The following is an 18,207-nucleotide window of genomic DNA, read 5'->3' as shown; positions in this document are numbered from 1 at the left end:
TCAAAGAATCATAATAAACATAATTTTATTAATCATAAAAGGTATCACATAACATATATAAAAGGGAGAACAAAAACCAGGTGGAAAAAGCACGGGGTATCACAGAGACCAATATAGTATATGTTGTGGCTCCTAAGTTCAAGTAATAAATATGGGTATATCCCCAATGAACATTAGATCATATGCACACAATAGTTCCCATACTTGTATCCACAGAATATAGAAATAACTGTCATGTCTGGAAAAAGGTCACCATTTCTAAAAACTGTATCGCAAAAAATGTTATGGTGCCACAAGGTGTATTATTTTAAGGAAATCAATAGTACCAAAATGCTGTCAGATATGAAAAAGATACAATAAGGATACAATAAAAAGTGAAAGACTATGTGTCAAAGTCTCAAATTGTGTGCACAAATTTGTATAGCAGCACAGTGCAGTTATTTATGCGGCACCACAACGTAGACAGTTCACATTGAATTTGTATAGCAGCACAATATACTAATTTGTATAGCAGCACAGTGCAAATAGCAGCACATTTGCATTGAGTTTATATAGCAGCACAATATACTAATTAGTATAGCAGCACATTGCAAATAGCAGCACATTTACATAACAGTACAATGTAGTTTCTATATATCCGATATACCTAGATCCCATAGACCAGACCAAAAAAGCGACTATGTAGTAAGGTGGAATACTCAACCATATGGGTGGTCCTGTGGTAGCCCGCACCTGCCCGACGCACGTTTCGCCTGAGGTTTCCCTCGTCAAAGCTAAGACGTGAAGATGAACGGACACCGGGAGGCTCGGTAAGTATGAGGGGGTGGGATCGGAGCACGGGGGGATGGATCAGAGCACGGGGGGTGGATTGGAGCGACGGGGGAGTGGACAGTAGGACGGAGGGGAGCGGACCACAGTACGGGACAGAACGGAGGACTGGAGAGGAGATCGGTGGCGGGGGGCAGATCAGGGTTTCCAGCCATGGCTGATGATATTGCAGCATCGGCCATGGCTGGATTGTAATATTTCACCACTTTTCATAGGTGAAATATTATAAATTGCTCTGATTGGCCGTTTCACTTTCAACAGTCAATCAGAGCGATCGTAGCCACGGGGGGGGAGGGGGGTGGGGAGGGGGAAGCCACCCCTCCTGGGCTGAAGTTACACTCCCTCTGTCCCTGTTGATCGGGTGAAATTGGAGTTAACCCTTTCACCCGACCTGCAGGGACGCGATCATTCTGTGACACAGCATATGCGTCACAGGTCGGATTGGCACCGACTTTCATGATGCATACGCTGTGTCACAGGTCGGGAAGGGGTTAAGTCTATTGTTAGGGACGAAGTGCAAAATACGGTGGAGGAGCAATTGAAACAACATGGGTTTCAGAGCTCCGTAAATCTGCCTTCTACACCTGCCCAATATTCTGATGTAGAATCTGAGGGTGAACCGGGGGAGTTACCGCCCGGGGAGGACTCAGACCTGGACTCTTCAGAGGAAGAGTGTGGTCTCCCATATGTGTTATCTGAAGATGTGGGGAAATTGCTAAAACTGGTCAGCTCTACCCTGGAGGTTGAAACGCCAAAAGAAAAACAAACAGTTCAGGACTCTATGTTCAGCAACCTGGAAGGGAGGAAACGGAGAGTATTTCCGTTTCATGATAATATATTAAAACAGAATGGGAAAAAAAAACAAATAAGAAAATTTCAGTTCCCCAAGCCCTAAAACGCAAATATCCCTTTGATGAGGAAATTTGCGAAAAATCGGAGAAAGCACCTAAGTTGGATGCAGCTATTGCAAGTACCTCCAAGGGCATAGCACTTCCTTTCAAGGACATGGGTGCCTTAAAAGACCCACTCGACAAAAAGTCAGATGCCTTTTTAAAATCGGCCTGGGAAGCTTCAACTTGGGTGTTCAAACCGGGGGTAGCAGCTACTTGCACGGGGGTAGCAGCTACTTGCACTGTCCGTGCCATGGTTAGATGAGCTAACCGACCAGATAAAAGACAAATGTCCAAGAGACAGACTTCTAGATGTCATCCCTTCATTACAAAATGCAGTAGGGTTCCTGACAGATGCCGCCATTGACTCAGTCCGATTTGCTGCCCAGGCAGGTGCCCTCTCCAATTCAGGCAGAAGAGCTCTGTGGTTAAAAAACTGGAATGCTGACTGTCAAAAGTGAAGCTCTGCGCAGTACCTTGTGAAGGACAATACTTGTTTGGTAAAGCATTAGATGAAATTTTAGAAAAAGCGGCAGATAAGAAAAAGCCTTTTCCTCCGCCCCCCTTCTTTAAACGTTGTTGGAATAACCCTCGTCGTTCCTTTCGGGGATCAGGTAAAGTGGGCCGAGGTAGCCCGACAGATAGACCCACACGAGAAAAGACCTGGGGCAAAAGAAGGGAGAGAGGGTTCCTCTTCAACAAACCCCCTCAAAAACCAGACCCTAAACAATGACGCCATGTTCCGAGTAGGGGGAAGGTTACGTTTTTTTGTCCATCGGTGGGAAATCCTACAACCCTCTCAATGGATAATCAATCTGTTATCCGAGGGCCTACGGTTAAACTTTACCTCCCTGCCTCCTCATCGAATAAAAGTTACCCACGTTACCAAAAGAAATCAAACGATACTAGAGAAGGAAATTCATCTCCTTCTAGACAAAGAAGTCCTGGTAAGAGTACCACCACAAGAAATTGGAAAGGGGTATTACAGCACCCTGTTCCTTACACCAAAACCAGATGGATCGTTAAGGACAATCTTCAATCTAAAAGCATTAAACAAAAACATCCGAATAGAAAAATTCAAAATGGAAACCCTAAAATCGACAGTAAAATTACTGTATGCAGGCTGTTACATGGCGTGCCTACCATGTACCAATCTGCGAAGAGCATCAACGGTATCTGAGGTTGGTGGTACAGCTGGACCACGTCAACACCCATCTACAGTACCAATGTCTCCCCTTCGGGGTATCAGTTGCTCCTCGTATCGTCACAACAATAATTTCAGAGATAATATCCTTTGTGAGAAGAGAAAATATTCTACTAGTGCCTTATTTAGACGATTTTCTACTTATAGCAGACAATCAGGAAGACTGCACAAAGGCAGTTACGAGAGTATGAGAGCTATTGACCACATTGGGGTGGATAGTAAACTTAAAGAAATCAAAAATGATTCCAGCCCAGATACAGGAGTTCCTGGGGATCAAATTAAATTCAATCAGACAAGTCTGTGTCCTTCCAGACAGGAAAGTGGAGGCCATACAACAACGGGTAGTACAAATACAGGCGGCCCAGTCCATCTCGGTGAGATAGGCCATGTCCCTCTTAGGTATGCTGACGGCAACGATTCCAGCGGTCCAATGGGCACAGCTGCATTCAAGAGACTTACAATGGCAGATCTTGTCAGAGAAAGCAAAAAAACCCTACAACCTAAACCGAAAGATCATATTACCGCCTCAGGTACTGGACTCTCTAAATTGGTGGCTAAAATCTGGAAACTTAGAAAAAGGGGTCCCATGGTCAATTCAGAATCTGGCAGTATTGACCACAGGTGCAAGTCCATTAGGCTGGGGGGAACACCTATCAGATCAAATCCTACAAGGTCTATGGGATCCTCCGATGCAAATGGCTTCCTCAAACCTGAAGGAACTAACAGCTGTAAGGCAGGCGATTCTTCAAACAGAAGAAAACATCAAAGGGAGACATTTAGTGGTGTTGTCCGACAACAGCACAACAGTATTATATATAAATCGACAAGGAGGAACAAGATAGAGTCTCCTAATGGAAGAAGCAAGGAGGCTATTTAGTTCGGCCGAAAGCCATCTATTATCTCTTACAAGTATGCACTTAAAAAGGTCAGACAACATTGTCGCTGATTTTTCGAGTCGACACGTTCTGCACCAGGGCGAGTGGTCTCTAAATCAAGAAGTACTTGGAGAAATCTGTGCCATCTGGGGGCTTCCACAAGTGGATCTATTTTCCACAAAGCAGAATCGAAAGGTAGAAAGATTCTACTCTCTGAACCCAATAGAAAACCCGGAGGGAGTAGATGCGCTGCTTCACTGATGGAGATTCTAACTGGCTTATGCGTTTCCCCCAATTCCGTTGATTCCCACTGTCTTGAAAAAGATCTGAGAGGACAGAGCACGCATAATCCTGATCGCATCCTTCTGGCCAAAGAGAGCATGGTTCACTTGGCTCAAACGTATGTTCATCTCGGACCCTTGGATCCTTCCAGATGTTCCAAACCTCCTACACCAGAGTCCAGTAACACATCCTCAAGTGCACAATCTACACCTCACTGCTTGGAACTTGAGAGGGGACTTCTGCTAGCGAAAGGGTTCTCGGATCCCTTAGTTGCTACTCTACTGTCCAGTAAAATGAAGATTACAACTAATAAATATCAAACAGTGTGGAGGAAATTCCTAGAATTTTCAGATAGATGCATAACAAATACTATACAAAAAATCCCTATGACTGAGGTCCTAGAGTTTCTCCAAAAAGGATTGGAGAGAGGATTATCTACCAGCACCCTAAAGGTGCAAGTCTCGGCGCTTAGCGCCTTGTTTGACCAAAAATTGTCTGATCACCCCTGGGTATGTAGGTTCATTCGAGCCTCCTTTACAGCCAGACCATTTAAACCTCGTCCACAGGTTGCTCCCTGGGATCTAAATTTAGTTTTAAATGCTTTAACCACTTTTCCCTTTGAGCCTCTTTCTTCTTTATCGGTAAAGGCTCTAACCTTAAAAACCATTCTCCTGATTGCCCTTACTTCAGCCAGGCGCATAACTGAACTCCAGGATATATCGGTAGACCCTCCATACACTACCTTTCTGGATGATAGAGTGATTATAAAATCTGACCCGGCCTTCTTACCAAAGGTCAATTTAAAATTTCATAGGGATCAGGAGATAGTTTTGCCCTCATTTTGTGCTAACCCAAAATCCCAGGGAGAAGAAACCTTCCATTGTCTGGACGTCAGGCATTGCCTACTTCAATATATAGAAGTGTCAAAGCCATGGCGACAGTCTTCAGCCCTTTTTGTCTCCTTTCAGGGGGCAAACAGGGGAAAAAAGGCCACAAAATCAACCATTGCACGGTGGCTCCGTGTGGCTATATCACTTTCCTATTCCTCTTCGGGACAAAGCCCTCCACTTTGTGTTACGGCCCACTCTACTAGGGCTGTTGCCACATCATGGGCAGAGAGAGCAAATGCGTCTATAGAGCAAATTTGTAGTGCAGCAGTATGGTCTTCACCCTCTACTTTCTTCCGCCATTACAGATTAAATCTGGGACTATCATATCTCGCCTTTGGGAGAAAAGTACTATCTGCTGTTATCCCACCCTAAGAGTTCTTCTATTTCTTCCTCTCATGTACCGGTGCTGTCATGGGGAAGGGAAAAAATAATTACTTACCGGTAATTTGATTTTTTAGATCCATGACCGCACTGCACTAAATACCGCCCTATCTTGGTGATGGTTGTGTGATTCACAAAAAAAAAAAATCTTTATATAGATACATGTAAGATGGGATAATATCCACCTAAAATGTACAGAATGATAATAGATAAATAACCTTTTGGAAATTAATGTAATGTACATATACCCATACTAAGAAAGAGGTTACCTTGCATACTCTGAGGAGAGAGGTGCCGCCCCTATCTTTTATCTCCACTGCAGGCTTACTGTTCCTGGGGGCAGGGCCATCTCTCATGTATCGGTGCTGTCATGGATCTGGAAAATCAAATTACCGGTAAGTAATTATCATTTTTCCGTTAAAAAAACGGTAAAAAGAGCAGCATGTTCATTAATTTTGCGGGTTTTATTGCGCTTGTCCCATTATTTAATGCATTGGGAAGCTCTGGAAAAAAAACGCGTAAAAAACGCATGCGGATTTCTGGCAGAAATGTCCGGTTTTTGTCAGGAAATTTCTGCAAGAAATCCTGAACGTGTGCACATACCCTAATATTACATTGTAAAACTAATACTCCCAGGTGTACCCACCCAGAACTTTTCTGTATCTGTGGTTTTCTTGTTAATTTTTATTATAATGAAAGAAATTAAAAAAGTATCTTGATTAATATATAGCCATATATAAAGCATTTTTTCTTTTGGTGTTATATTGCTTTATTTTTTTGCTTTATGGCTAACTTTACTTAAGGATATAAATTGGTGTCTTTCTGTACTAGTTTCAGGCAAACCTAATGCACATTGAACATTGTTGGTCATGTAAATTTCTATTTTATTTTATTTTTTCAATAGGAAATGCCAGAAATTCCCTAAGTCAAAAAAGTGTTTGGTTGGTAATATTCTTGACCACTGTGATTTGTGTCATGCCGGTGCTGACAATCCGATTTTTGAAGGTGGATTTAACACCAACACTCAGTGATAAGGTAGGTAAAACAATATCTGTACTGCTTATATTATTATTTAGATTATTTTTGCTTGACCTTTCACATTAAAACAGCTTTTGTTTCCAGAAATGTGGATTTTGACTATAAGTTTGGCCAGGGCTACTTCAATGATGCTGCCCAAACCATGGACAGCATGCGTAATAGCCTGCTGCATAATTATAGCCAGGGATTTCTTTTCATTGAGACACTTGAAGAGTTGGCCAGGAGAGGCGCTCCAGGCGATGGACAAGTCTCTCCGTATGATAAAGCAAAACTGAAAGAAATGATCTGGAGTATAAGTTGGTTTATGGTGTACACATATGGGAGAAACTTGTCAAGTCAATCACCTGGAGCGGGGAGCTAGGCTGATTTATGCTACCCACACCAATCTAGAGATAGGTTTCCCTTAAAGAAGTTGTCCTATCAGCCACCTTTTCATTACTGACAGATAATAATTGGCCCCATTCCCAAGATAGATTCTTGTCCCTCTTTTGTGACCTTCAGCTATCGAACATGTATGATATATCTTGCCGCTATGGTATAAATGTTCAGATCAGACAACCACTACAATACATTATCATTTATGTAATTTTTTTTAAATAATTAGTAAATAAGAATTCTATTGGGCAAGGAATTGGAACACACAATATTAGTCATTTGTTGAACTTCCCTTTATCCATAATTAAAGGGGATAGGGGATAACTTGCTCATCTGCTGGGACACCGACCAATCCTGAGAATGGGGCTCTGCAGCTCTCTTGAATTCACATACTTGACCTCTGGTCCATTCATTGTTTATAGGATTGCTTGAAATAGCCAAATGCTGTACTCCAATTTTCCCGGCACTCCCATATACAATTGAATGGAGTGGAAGTTGATAAATGTACACCTCCATTGTTGTTTTATTTTAAATAAATATTTAAATAAAAGGAGGCGTTACCAGTGTTAGCCAACTAATGACTGACAGTGTGCTCTCCCCATCTCATTTCAGAGTTGTGCCTGATTATAAATAACACAGTAAAGTAGAATTGAGCTTTGTCTCATTACAAACACATTTGCAGCTGCAGTTCTTTTTTCATAGTGCTTTAACTTTCATCTCATTGGCAGCCAGCTTGGGGGGGAAGGACAGTACAGCCAAACCGAGCTAAGCTGAGGAGTTTTTAATGAGCCAACTTTGCTGTACTATGTTAGTTGGAATCAGGCACAGCTATACAGCAGAGCTAACTACCCTAAGAGAGGAGAGCTGCTGCTGCAAATGTGTTTTTACTGAGACAAAGTTCAGCTCTACTGTACTGTGTTCTAGCCACACACAGCTCTGCAGTGAGATCAGGAGAGCAGACTGTCAGTCATTACATGTTTCACACTGGTAACATCCCGTTTCATTTAAAATAATCTCTGAAGGCTTATTCACAGGGAGATAAAAAACTCCTTTACATATCAAGAAAAATGTTGATTTCTCTGGAATAAGACAGCGGATCACAGATATCAAGGTATCATTTTATTCAGCTTCCTTTGGCCTACAAGTTCATATAGATGGCTTCGGAGGGCTGATCCTCATGGCAGATTCCCTTAAAAGGGAAACTGTCATCCCCAAAATCGAAGGTGAGCTAAGCCCACCAGCATCAGGGGCTTATCTACAGTACTCTGTAATGCTGTAGATAAACCCCCGATGTATCCTGAAAGATCAGAAAAAGAGGTTAGATTATACTCACCCAGGGGCGGTCCGATCCGATGGGTGTCGCGGTCCGGGGCCTCCTATCTTCATAGAATGACGTCCTCTTCTTGTCTTCACACTGCAGCTCCGGCGCAGGCGTACTTTGTCTGCCCTGTTGAGGCCAGAGCAAAGTACTGCAGTGCGCAGTTGCCGGGCCTCTCTGACCTTTCCCGGCGCCTGCGCACTGCAGTACTTTGCTCTGCCCTCAACAGGGCAGACAAAGTACGCCTGCGCTGGAGCCGCAGCATGAATACAAGAAGAGGACGTCATCGTAAGGAAATGGGAGGTCCCGGACCGCGACGCCCATCGGACCAGAACTGGACCGGGACCGCCCCTGGGTGAGTATAATCTAACCTCTTTTTCTCATCTTTCAGGAACATCGGGGGCTTATCTACAGCATTACAGAACGCTGTAGATAAGCCCCAGATGCTGGTGGGCTTAATTCACCTTCAATTTTGGGGGTGACAGGTTACCTTTAAATGGGAAAAAGCTGCACATAAGCAGTTTTTCTAATCACTTTCTTTAAGGGCAGCAGTGGTTTGTTGTATCAAGATGCAACTTTTATATCTCCCTAAAGTAGAAGTCTGGTCCAGATTGTATTTTGGCTTGAAGATTTGTACCTTCTTAGAATGTTTAATCATAAGAAATGATTTTTACAATATGATTAAGCATGCCCTGTATGTTATTAATTTTATACCAGTATTAAACTGCTTATTTATGACACATTTTAATATGTTAAATATTTTTTTGCATAGCCAATTCTTTATTATTTTATATTTGGATATCTTTATACAGTACACCCAGCTGCTTACTTTCATGAAGCACTTCTGAGCTTGGTACAAAGGGAGAGTTTCCGTAAAGGGAACCTGTCACCAGGTTTGACTCGTATGAGATAAGACCACCGCCATTCTATACAGCATTCTATAGTGCTGTATATAAGCCCCCAAATCGGCCTAAAAGATAAGAAAAAGAGGTCTTATACTCGCCTGCAAGGCGGTCTGGTCCGATGGGTGTCACTATTGGTCCAGCGCCTTTCCTTCTTCTTACAATCAACGTCCTACTGCTTGCTTCGTGTGAATGACATGTCCACGTCTTCCACACAGTCTCCCCAGCATCCCGTTTTTGCGCAGGTGTACTTCTCTGCCCTGTTAAGGGCAGAACAAAGTACTTCAGTGAGCTGGCGCTGGGAAAGGTCGGAGAGCCCTGCCCACTGCAGTACTTTGCTCTACACTAGTCAAGGAATAGAAGTACGCCTGTCCAAGAAAGCGATGCCGAGGAGACTGTGTGGTTGACTTAGGGACTCGTCATCCACATGATGCAAGAAGGACCGCATCGCAAGAAGCAGAGAGGCTCCAGATCAAGAAGAGCGACACCCCTCGAACTGGACCGCCCTGCAGGTGAGTATAATACAAGCTCTTTTTCTTCTCTTTCAAGTTAGGTTGGGGCAGATATACCGAAATTGTAGAATGCTGTATAATAGGCCAGAAAGACTGTGGCCGTATCTCATATCGGCCAAACCTGTTGACAGATACGCTTTATAGAGAATACATGTATGTAAAATGATAGAATTAGAAATCAGTGTGTTGATCAACATTGCAGGAGGCTTTATCTGTGCTGGCTAACTAATAAAAAGGTGTTACAAATGTATAACTTTTTATATTGTTACATTAAAAGGTTCGGTATTTGCAGCAGGCTAAGAAGAAACGGAAGCCCTTGGCGAACCATATGCGCAGGGTCCATAGAACTAGCTCCAGGAGATCTGGATATGCTTTTGCTCACCAGGAAGGCTACGGTGAACTTATTACTTCTGGTAAAAACATGCGGTTAAATGAGCCTCAGTCATCATCGGGCATCGCAAGAACAATGCTGAGCAGCACAAGCTGGATAGAAAACCTGAGGAAGAAGACGGCAGATAATTTTAATAGCTTCAGCAGTGACAAAATTTCTAAATTATAACTAATAGAGGACCATAATTGGGCTTTTTTTTAAATTATTTTTTATTGGCTTTAAGTTGTGGCCATATTTTTGCACTGTGTTACTCAACACCAAAGGGAGATGATGTACATCTTCTAAAAAAATGGAGCACCCTGAAGCAGCAACTTTTTGTCCCATTTGATGTCAGCTCCTATAAAACACTGTTCAGGAAAAGGAGCCTTTGAGAAGTCCCCACACCCTTCCGTACTCCATTCCCAAATGATGACGAAGCTGAAGCTCCATACTGTGATACAGGACAATAACATGGCACCGTAGACTCGTCAAATTCTGACCAACAACTGTTTCAACCGGTTTCTGATTGAATGTCATGGGCATTTGCTTTCTGAACTTTTACTGCATTTTGCTTTGAATGTTTTTTAGTTGTAAGTGTACAGTTTATGAGACACCGTTTTAGATGGACCATATTTTTTAGTGTCAAAAACAATTTGCAAGCTAGTCTAGTTCACATCCAGGAAGGTTACCTTCTTCCTATTAATATTCACTTGCTGAAGAAAATGCTGCTACTATTGATCACAATAGTTTTTCCTTCCCGAGGATTTGATCATTATTCAGAGTCATCATTGGATTCCTTTTGAGTTGAATTCTTTAACGTTCCTTATTTTTCAGCAGGTCCTTATCTCAAGCTCCTACTACTTGTTATGACCGCTTGTAAAGAGGTTTCCTGTTAGAGAGCAACATATAATTTTGGTGTGGCCAGTACTTAGATTAGCAATGTTCTCTTCCAAGTGGAACTTGTCTCTTTCCTTCCAATATTAGATGAATGTCTGTTTTTCCACCTTGGCCTTTTCAGCATTATGAATGTGACAAAAGGTGCCGTGACTATACTATACATCAGGGTGAAAGTCACTCAGAGAAAACCTATCCTGGAGATGAAAGAAACCTCATTTGATCTAGAGCTGGATATTTTTACTCACATGCTTTGTTTCACACAGAAATGTTGCCTAATCTGTGGAAATCCAAAAATGGAACAGTTTTCTCAGGGGATATTCATTTATATCATAACTGCTGCTCTTCATCTTGCTTTAAAGGGCAAGGGCTTACCCATAATTAAAGAAGGACACCCATGAATCCATGATTTTTTGTGGGTCTTTAAATCTAAGTACATGTCGGTGTGATGTCAGTGTGTTAATGTACTCACCTACCGTCTCCAGCGCTGTTCCGCTCCTGATGTCACCGCCCTGCAGACTCCCCGGCTCACACTGCGCTCTGCGTGCCCCAAAGTGACTTTATACAATGTAAGCCTATGGAGGGTCGCAACAAGGCACCATCAGCTTACGTTATGCTTGAGCTGGAAGTCTCCTTTATGAATATGGAAATCATACAGAACAGGAGCGGGACAGGGCTGGAAACCAGAGGGGATGGCAGTAGGTGAGTACATTAACACACTGACACTACAGTACACTAACATTTACACAAGTTTAGGGGAAAAAGTTGATGGAAGGGCTCTTTAAGTTTCAAGAGATGTCAGTGGGTGTCGCTAGGTGGTGCACCCATCTGTTTAGAGAATGTGCGGCTACCGGTGTCAGCTGAGCGGTAGTGATGCTTCATTCCCCTCCACTAATATACAGACGCCTCTCACTCAATGATCGGCTCACACTATCCTAGAGATCTGAAATGTCATAAGAGTTAATAAGGGGGAAACATATTTTCATACAAGGACTGGTATGTTTTGTAGATTCTGCCAGCCCTCCAGACCAATATTCAAGACATATGGTGCACTTAGATGAGTAGATAATTGGAAATTGCTTGTTCCCAATCATCCTCTTTTGTAAACCTGCTGGTGATTATTACTTTACTGTAGAGCAAAAATGGTCATTCATCAGGAGATCACAATATTTATGCCTGAAACATAATAGCTGCACATGACCCCGTGTAAACCGCAGGGGATGTGCTGTCGATAACATGGTACTTGTTATTGTTCGTCATTCCTATGTAAACAGGCCTGTAATCGAGCACCAGACAGCTTATATATAGCTGATTGGCGTTCGTTAATGGTGCATTGACACGTCTAAAGGCACCAATGAGCTCTACTATAAGGGTAATTGGGTTTCTGTACAATTCCCTGTTACTGACTGGTTAAGGAACACACTTTGCAATAAAACTGAATGTAATGTTTCCATAACATGTCTAACTTGATATTCAAGTTGCAGTATCGTTGACAACAGCAATTCAAAATGTCAGAACATCTTTTTTGAGACAACTAGAATGCCATGCATGTATCTAGGTGGCGTTACCACTGTACATACAGTAGCTGGCTATCTGCTCTAGATACAGAAGTCATCGAAGCATAAATTATCGGACATTTGTGACACCAAATTTGACAAACACTTATATTATCGATATTACTGTAGTTATTTGTTTGCTGCCTCTTATTTTTTTTAAATTGAACTAGGAAAATGGTGATTAGAATTGGATAGTCAGCCATTACTCTGTTAAACTGTTATTTTATTTGTTTTTTGGGTATTTGTAGTGTTACATGCTTGGTCCATGTACAAGACTTAGCAGCAGGAGAGTCTCTATAACATGCGTTTGTGCATACCTAAAATTTGACACTGAGGAACAAGTATAACACCAGTGCAGAGGAAATGTGGCGTAGTTGTGCAGATTTCGCTCTGGTTTTGGTACACCGCTCTCACTGCATTCCCTTTTACACGCGGGTTTATTGTGATACGTTGCACGGCTTCTCTATAGATGATTGCAGGTGCCAACTTAAGATGGGTAAATCGCTGCCAACCGAACCGGAAGAAAGAATCTAGAATGATGATTTTACATAATCTCATCTTTTTTCATTGTATCAATTTTCAGTTAAGGGACACCTTAAACTACCAACCAGAGGTCAATGTCCATTATGTCCATACACCATTTTATAGCCTTTCTTCTGCACGGTTTATGTGACCCCCCGTAGGGTGAAGCTTCGAAAGTCAATGAGTCCACCACTATGTGATGACAGCCGTTGCATTGAGCACAGTTCTGCGCTTATATGAAGGACTTCCCATATAACAGAGCTTTGACATTCCTGTGTTCCAGATTCTACCCACCACCCATTTAATGAGCTGAAAATATTCCATTACGGTTGACTAGTGATAATGGGGGAAACCAGATTGTGCCTTGAGTAAGCTGTGACCCAGGGCTCTAGGGTCAAGGAGGCATGGCAGATGGCATTGATATCACTCGTGCTTACTAATGATATTGCATTGTGCCATAACGCCAACATATCTCCTGGCATTCCTGAGTGTCATATTCACGTAATTGCCTTGTGTAGCACGTCCGATATTAAACACTGGCAAACTGGCTGCAAACAATGTTATGGGACAGCACTTTTTATCCTTGAAATTCTCATTTTTTTTTGCTACGTGTTTGCTTCTTCAATGTGTTCTTGATTTCAGTCTCCACATGATGCATTTCATTAGTTATTTCTGCTGAGCTCCAAAAAGTTCTTTATTTAACACTCCTATCTCCCACCGAGTTGTGATGTGGATGGAGGCAGTGGAATACTGCTGCTGGTTTACTACAGTGCGGTGTTTCATATCTGACTTTAAAGGGAATCTGTCAGCAGGCTTTGGCTATCCCATCTGGGTGCAGCATAATGTAGAGGCAGAGACCCTGATTCCAGCAATGTGTCACTTACTGGACTGCTTGCGGTCATTTTTTATAAAATCACTGTTTTATCATGCTTCAGACCTATCAGTTATCTGAAAGTTGAGCTCTGTATAACCCTGCAAACAGCACTGATTGGCAGATCCTTCCACAAGCACAGTGTACACCGAAAGCTGCCAGTCAGTGGTGGATAGTGTTGAGCGATACCGTCCGATACTTGAAAGTATCGGTATCGGATAGTATCGGCCGATACCCGAAAAGTATCGGATATCGCCGATACCGATACCCGATACCAATACAAGTCAATGGGACACCAAGTATCGGAAGGTATCCTGATGGTTCCCAGGGTCTGAAGGAGAGGAAACTCTCCTTCAGGCCCTGGGATCCATATTAATGTGTAAAATAAAGAATTAAAATAAAAAATATTGATATAATTACCTCTCCGGAGGCCCCTGGACATCACCGCTGGTAACCGGCAGCCTTCTTTGCTTAAAATGAGCGCGTTTAGGACCTGAAAATGACGTTGCAGCTTCTGATTGGTCGCGTGCCGCTCATGTGACCGCCACGCGACCAATCAGAAGCCGGGACGTCATTCTCAGGTCCTAAATTCCTAGAATGAGGAGTTTAGGACTTGAGAATGACGTCGCGGCTTCTGATTGGTCGCGTGGCGGTCACATGAGCGGCACGCAACCAATCAGAAGCCGTGACGTCATGGAAGTCCCTAAACGCGCTCATTTTAAACAAAGAAGGCTGCCGGTTACCAGCGGTGATGTCCAGGGGCCTCCGGAGAGGTGAGTATATCAATATTTTTTATTTTAATTCTTTATTTTACACATTAATATGGATCCGATACCGATTCCCGATACCACAAAAGTATCGGAACTCGGTATCGGAATTCCAATACCGCAAGTATCGGCCGATACCCGATACTTGTGGTATCGGAATGCTCAACACTAGTGGTGGAGGCAGACTTATGCAAAGAATATGCTTGACTACCTGGCAGCAAGATTTCTAGTCCTCTAGTGATAATCTCCTGCTGATAAAACAGTTACTTTATAAAAACTACACCAAGCATCCCAGTAAGTGACACATCGCTGGAATCAGGGTCTTTGTCTTTTACATTATGCTGCTCTCAGAATAGGTGACAAAAACTTGGTGACAGATTCCTTAACTATGAACGGTACAATGGCATGCCCTGAATTCTCTTTAAGAGGCGGCACTAATAGCCTCTAGGACACCAAGGTTGTTAACGTCCACAGCTGATTTTATATGTATGTGTATATATATATATATATATATATATATATACTTATTCTCCGCACAATTGCCATGTCAGCCTCAGCTATGCACAAATACTTAGGTCTAATATGCAGTCAACAGAGAATATGGGAAAAAGAACTGGTCCAATGCAGAGACGAGCCTTTGGTTGTGCTATGTCAATTCGCTCATATTTTCTTTTTGTTATGTTTCATTACTGCTGAGAAACATCCAGTTTATTATATGCCTTGTTTTCTGCTGTTTTGCTAAATGCCGACACTCCATTTTCATGTTTGAAAATCCAAATCCTTAATATGGCGTAATTCATTTTGTATTTGCAGGAGCCATTTATGAAGCCTAAATAGATCTATATATATACATATATTTGGAAATGTCAGTCTTTATTATTTTAGGTACAGATTAGTTTAGATTTCTATAAAATGTCTGGCTTTTGTTTTGTGCAATAGAGAAGTTACAATCGTCTGTGCGCATGATGTCATACCAAAGAGTAAGCGCTCTTTTGTAACATAAGGTTTACATATGTACATAGTATTCCATAATTTATTTAAGTGCTTTATATACAAAATATTTTCTATAAATATACTGTTTCTAAGTAATTAAAGGCATTTTGTGGTTTATTTCTTTTTGTCAGGTTTGACATATTACTAAGTCATGAAAGCCAATGGCAATATTTTCAAACTAAAGCTGAAATTTAGTTTTTTGGGGACACATTGCTACTGAAAAAGGAGAAGTATAGACAATGGTTATATAGCGCAGTCCTAACAAAAATACATAACCAGGAGGGTGAAAATTACATATGATGGGTTCGTCTATATCGCATCTAAGAAAAATGAAGGAATCGACCAATGTTCACATTGTCAGGCTACTCTTGACGTGTAGGGTCCATTATAAATTGTACAAGTTAGAAGGTGTTCACATAATTACATATTAATTTGCTGCTGGAAAAAAAAAAATTTTGTTTGATCTGATCACTTTTGCTGCCGTGTTTTGGCTACCGCCGATTCCCTACAGTGATTGGCTACAGCCAATACATCACAGTGATTGACTGCAGTAATCACATGTTCCTGTGATGGAAATCATTGCAGTATGAAGTATAGAACAGCAGGGAATGGGCAGAACTGGAATGGCTGTGTGAAGGTGAGTACTGTCACTTTTAAGGGAACCTTTCACTTGGAAAACTCTATTTACATCCAGATATAGGGTTAATTTGTACATAAATAGCTCTGCAATGGTGCCCGCAACCATATGGGGGCATGAATGGAGTGATGACGCTCATCGTTCACAGAATCACTCATACTGTGATCGGCAGCTGTAAACACAACCTGGTACTTTAATTGATGGCACGTTGTGCACAAATGTGCTGCTGATTCGGCTGTCAATCAGAGTGCCAGGGAAGTAAAATTAGTTGTATTCAACTCCTCCTTACACCCACACTTTTTTAGACTGTCGGGGAAATTTAAATTTGTTGGAAATATGTTTTTACTATTTTATGCTGTCAAAAACTAGGTTGTGCCTTTTAGTAAGGTACGTCCTAGAGTCTGAAATCTATTGTATATGTTTTCAGAACGTAAACTCTTAAAAGAGGACCTTTTATTTGTTACCACATATTAAACTAGCTACATCATGGCATCGTGGCTATAAAAATTATTATGTCTTTTTTTATTCCTTCTATCTGTTGTGGAAGTATTAGTTGGTACAGTTTATTATAATTGAGAATGACAGATCATTAGCAAAAAATTGTCTCTGGGGGCATGTCCTTTTCCCTTGCATGATGTTAACCAATCCTAAGCAGGAGGCGTCATGCAGGAGATGAGAAGAACACGCCCCCAGAAGATCAGAAGACCATGCCTTCTCTTGTGAGACATGTAATGATTGACAGCTTTGTTCTCTGCAGTTACAGGAGAACATTCTGTACTCAGTGCTGAGTGTGATTCTCTAAATATTGTAAAAATGTCAACTAGCACTTTATATTTATGGGCACCTTATCGCAATTTTGCATCAAAAAATGTTTAGTTGGTACGCAACACTTCATAGGTTACAGTTCACACTTGCCATTTTCCGCTTTTTGGCTACATGCACATAGCTTCACAAAATTACCAGAAATGAAGTAATAAAAATAGGAAGTAACTTTTTTCTGTATTTTTGATTTTTACTCCCTGCACCTAGAGCTCTCATTAGATAAATGAAAAGTTACTCCCTGGATATGGTAGTAGGTTAATATATGCCAAGTGAAACTTACAAATATAGATTAAGTACCTATGTATAGGACAAATACCGCAAAACGTTCAGCGACGCTGAGGAGATGAGAGCATGTAAGAGTAAAGCAGAACTGGTTAAAAACAACAATCTTTATTTCATTATTTAGTAACAGAGTCTTAAAAGGATGGGCAGGTGATATGTGGTAAGAAGCCAATGACAGGTGGCACCATAGATTGGCAGGGTGCAGGGATTAGTAAAGAATGAGTGAACACAGCTGGTTTGTTGGTATGAACACTACTAATAAGTATACTCAAAACTGGAACTGACCATTCATTTATGCTAAAGTGCTCTGTGCAAGATAATCACTGTTAAACTAGAGTTCAGTAATTACAAAAAAGTGGGTCAGTGGTTAGCACTACAGCGCCGGAGTCCTGGATTCAAATCCCACCAAGGACAACATCTGCAAGGAGTTTGTATATTCTCCCCCTGTTTGCGTGGGTTTCCTCCTGGTTCTCCGGTTTCCTCCCACACTCCAAAGACATACTGATAGGGAAGGTAGATTGTGAACCCCAATGGGGACAGCGATGATAATGTGTGCAAACTGTAAAGTGCTGCGGAATATGTTAGCGCTATATAAAAATAAAGATTATTATTTTTATTATTAAAAAAGCATGCTCTAAACATGTGGCGGACACACAGATTGTGTCGAGAGAATGAACACTAGGGGGAGCGAATGAGGAGACAGCAGTAACTAATAGAAGTGTATGGCAGCTGTCGAGAGCAAGCTGCCCTAAACAGGACCTGAGACACGTGATTACAGGGGAGTGGCTGGAGAAGGAGCTAAGCTCCGTACAAGGGAGATAGAGAGTGGTCAGACAAGCCGGGTTCAATAGCCAGAGGGAAACTCGATATCCAAGGGCACAGACTAAAGAATGGTCAAATACTAGCCGAAGTTAGAAAAACCGGACAGGAAAGCAGTAACCAACGGCACAGACAAGGAGGGCAGTCAGAGGGCAAGCCAGAGATCAGAACCAGAGAAA

At 41.9% G+C, this 18,207-nt stretch overlaps 1 protein-coding gene across 2 annotated transcripts in view; it reads left to right on the top strand.

The window, feature by feature from the left end:
- ATP8B4 (ATPase phospholipid transporting 8B4 (putative)) overlaps positions 1–14,092 on the top strand; it is a 372,592-nt gene extending 358,500 nt beyond the window's left edge. For both annotated transcript variants that reach the window (XM_069766048.1, XM_069766049.1), the window contains 2 exons: positions 6,255–6,385; positions 9,773–14,092. In XM_069766048.1, the coding sequence (XP_069622149.1) occupies positions 6,255–6,385; positions 9,773–10,054 (413 nt within the window). In that variant the 3' untranslated portion in view covers positions 10,055–14,092. The remainder of the gene's footprint in view (positions 1–6,254; positions 6,386–9,772) is intronic.
- The last annotated feature ends 4,115 nt before the right edge of the window (positions 14,093–18,207 follow it).

The sequence above is a fragment of the Ranitomeya imitator genome, chromosome 4, assembly GCF_032444005.1.
Source record: "Ranitomeya imitator isolate aRanImi1 chromosome 4, aRanImi1.pri, whole genome shotgun sequence".
NCBI classification, from domain to species: Eukaryota; Metazoa; Chordata; class Amphibia; order Anura; family Dendrobatidae; genus Ranitomeya; species Ranitomeya imitator.
This window is presented reverse-complemented; position numbering and strand designations above follow the sequence as displayed.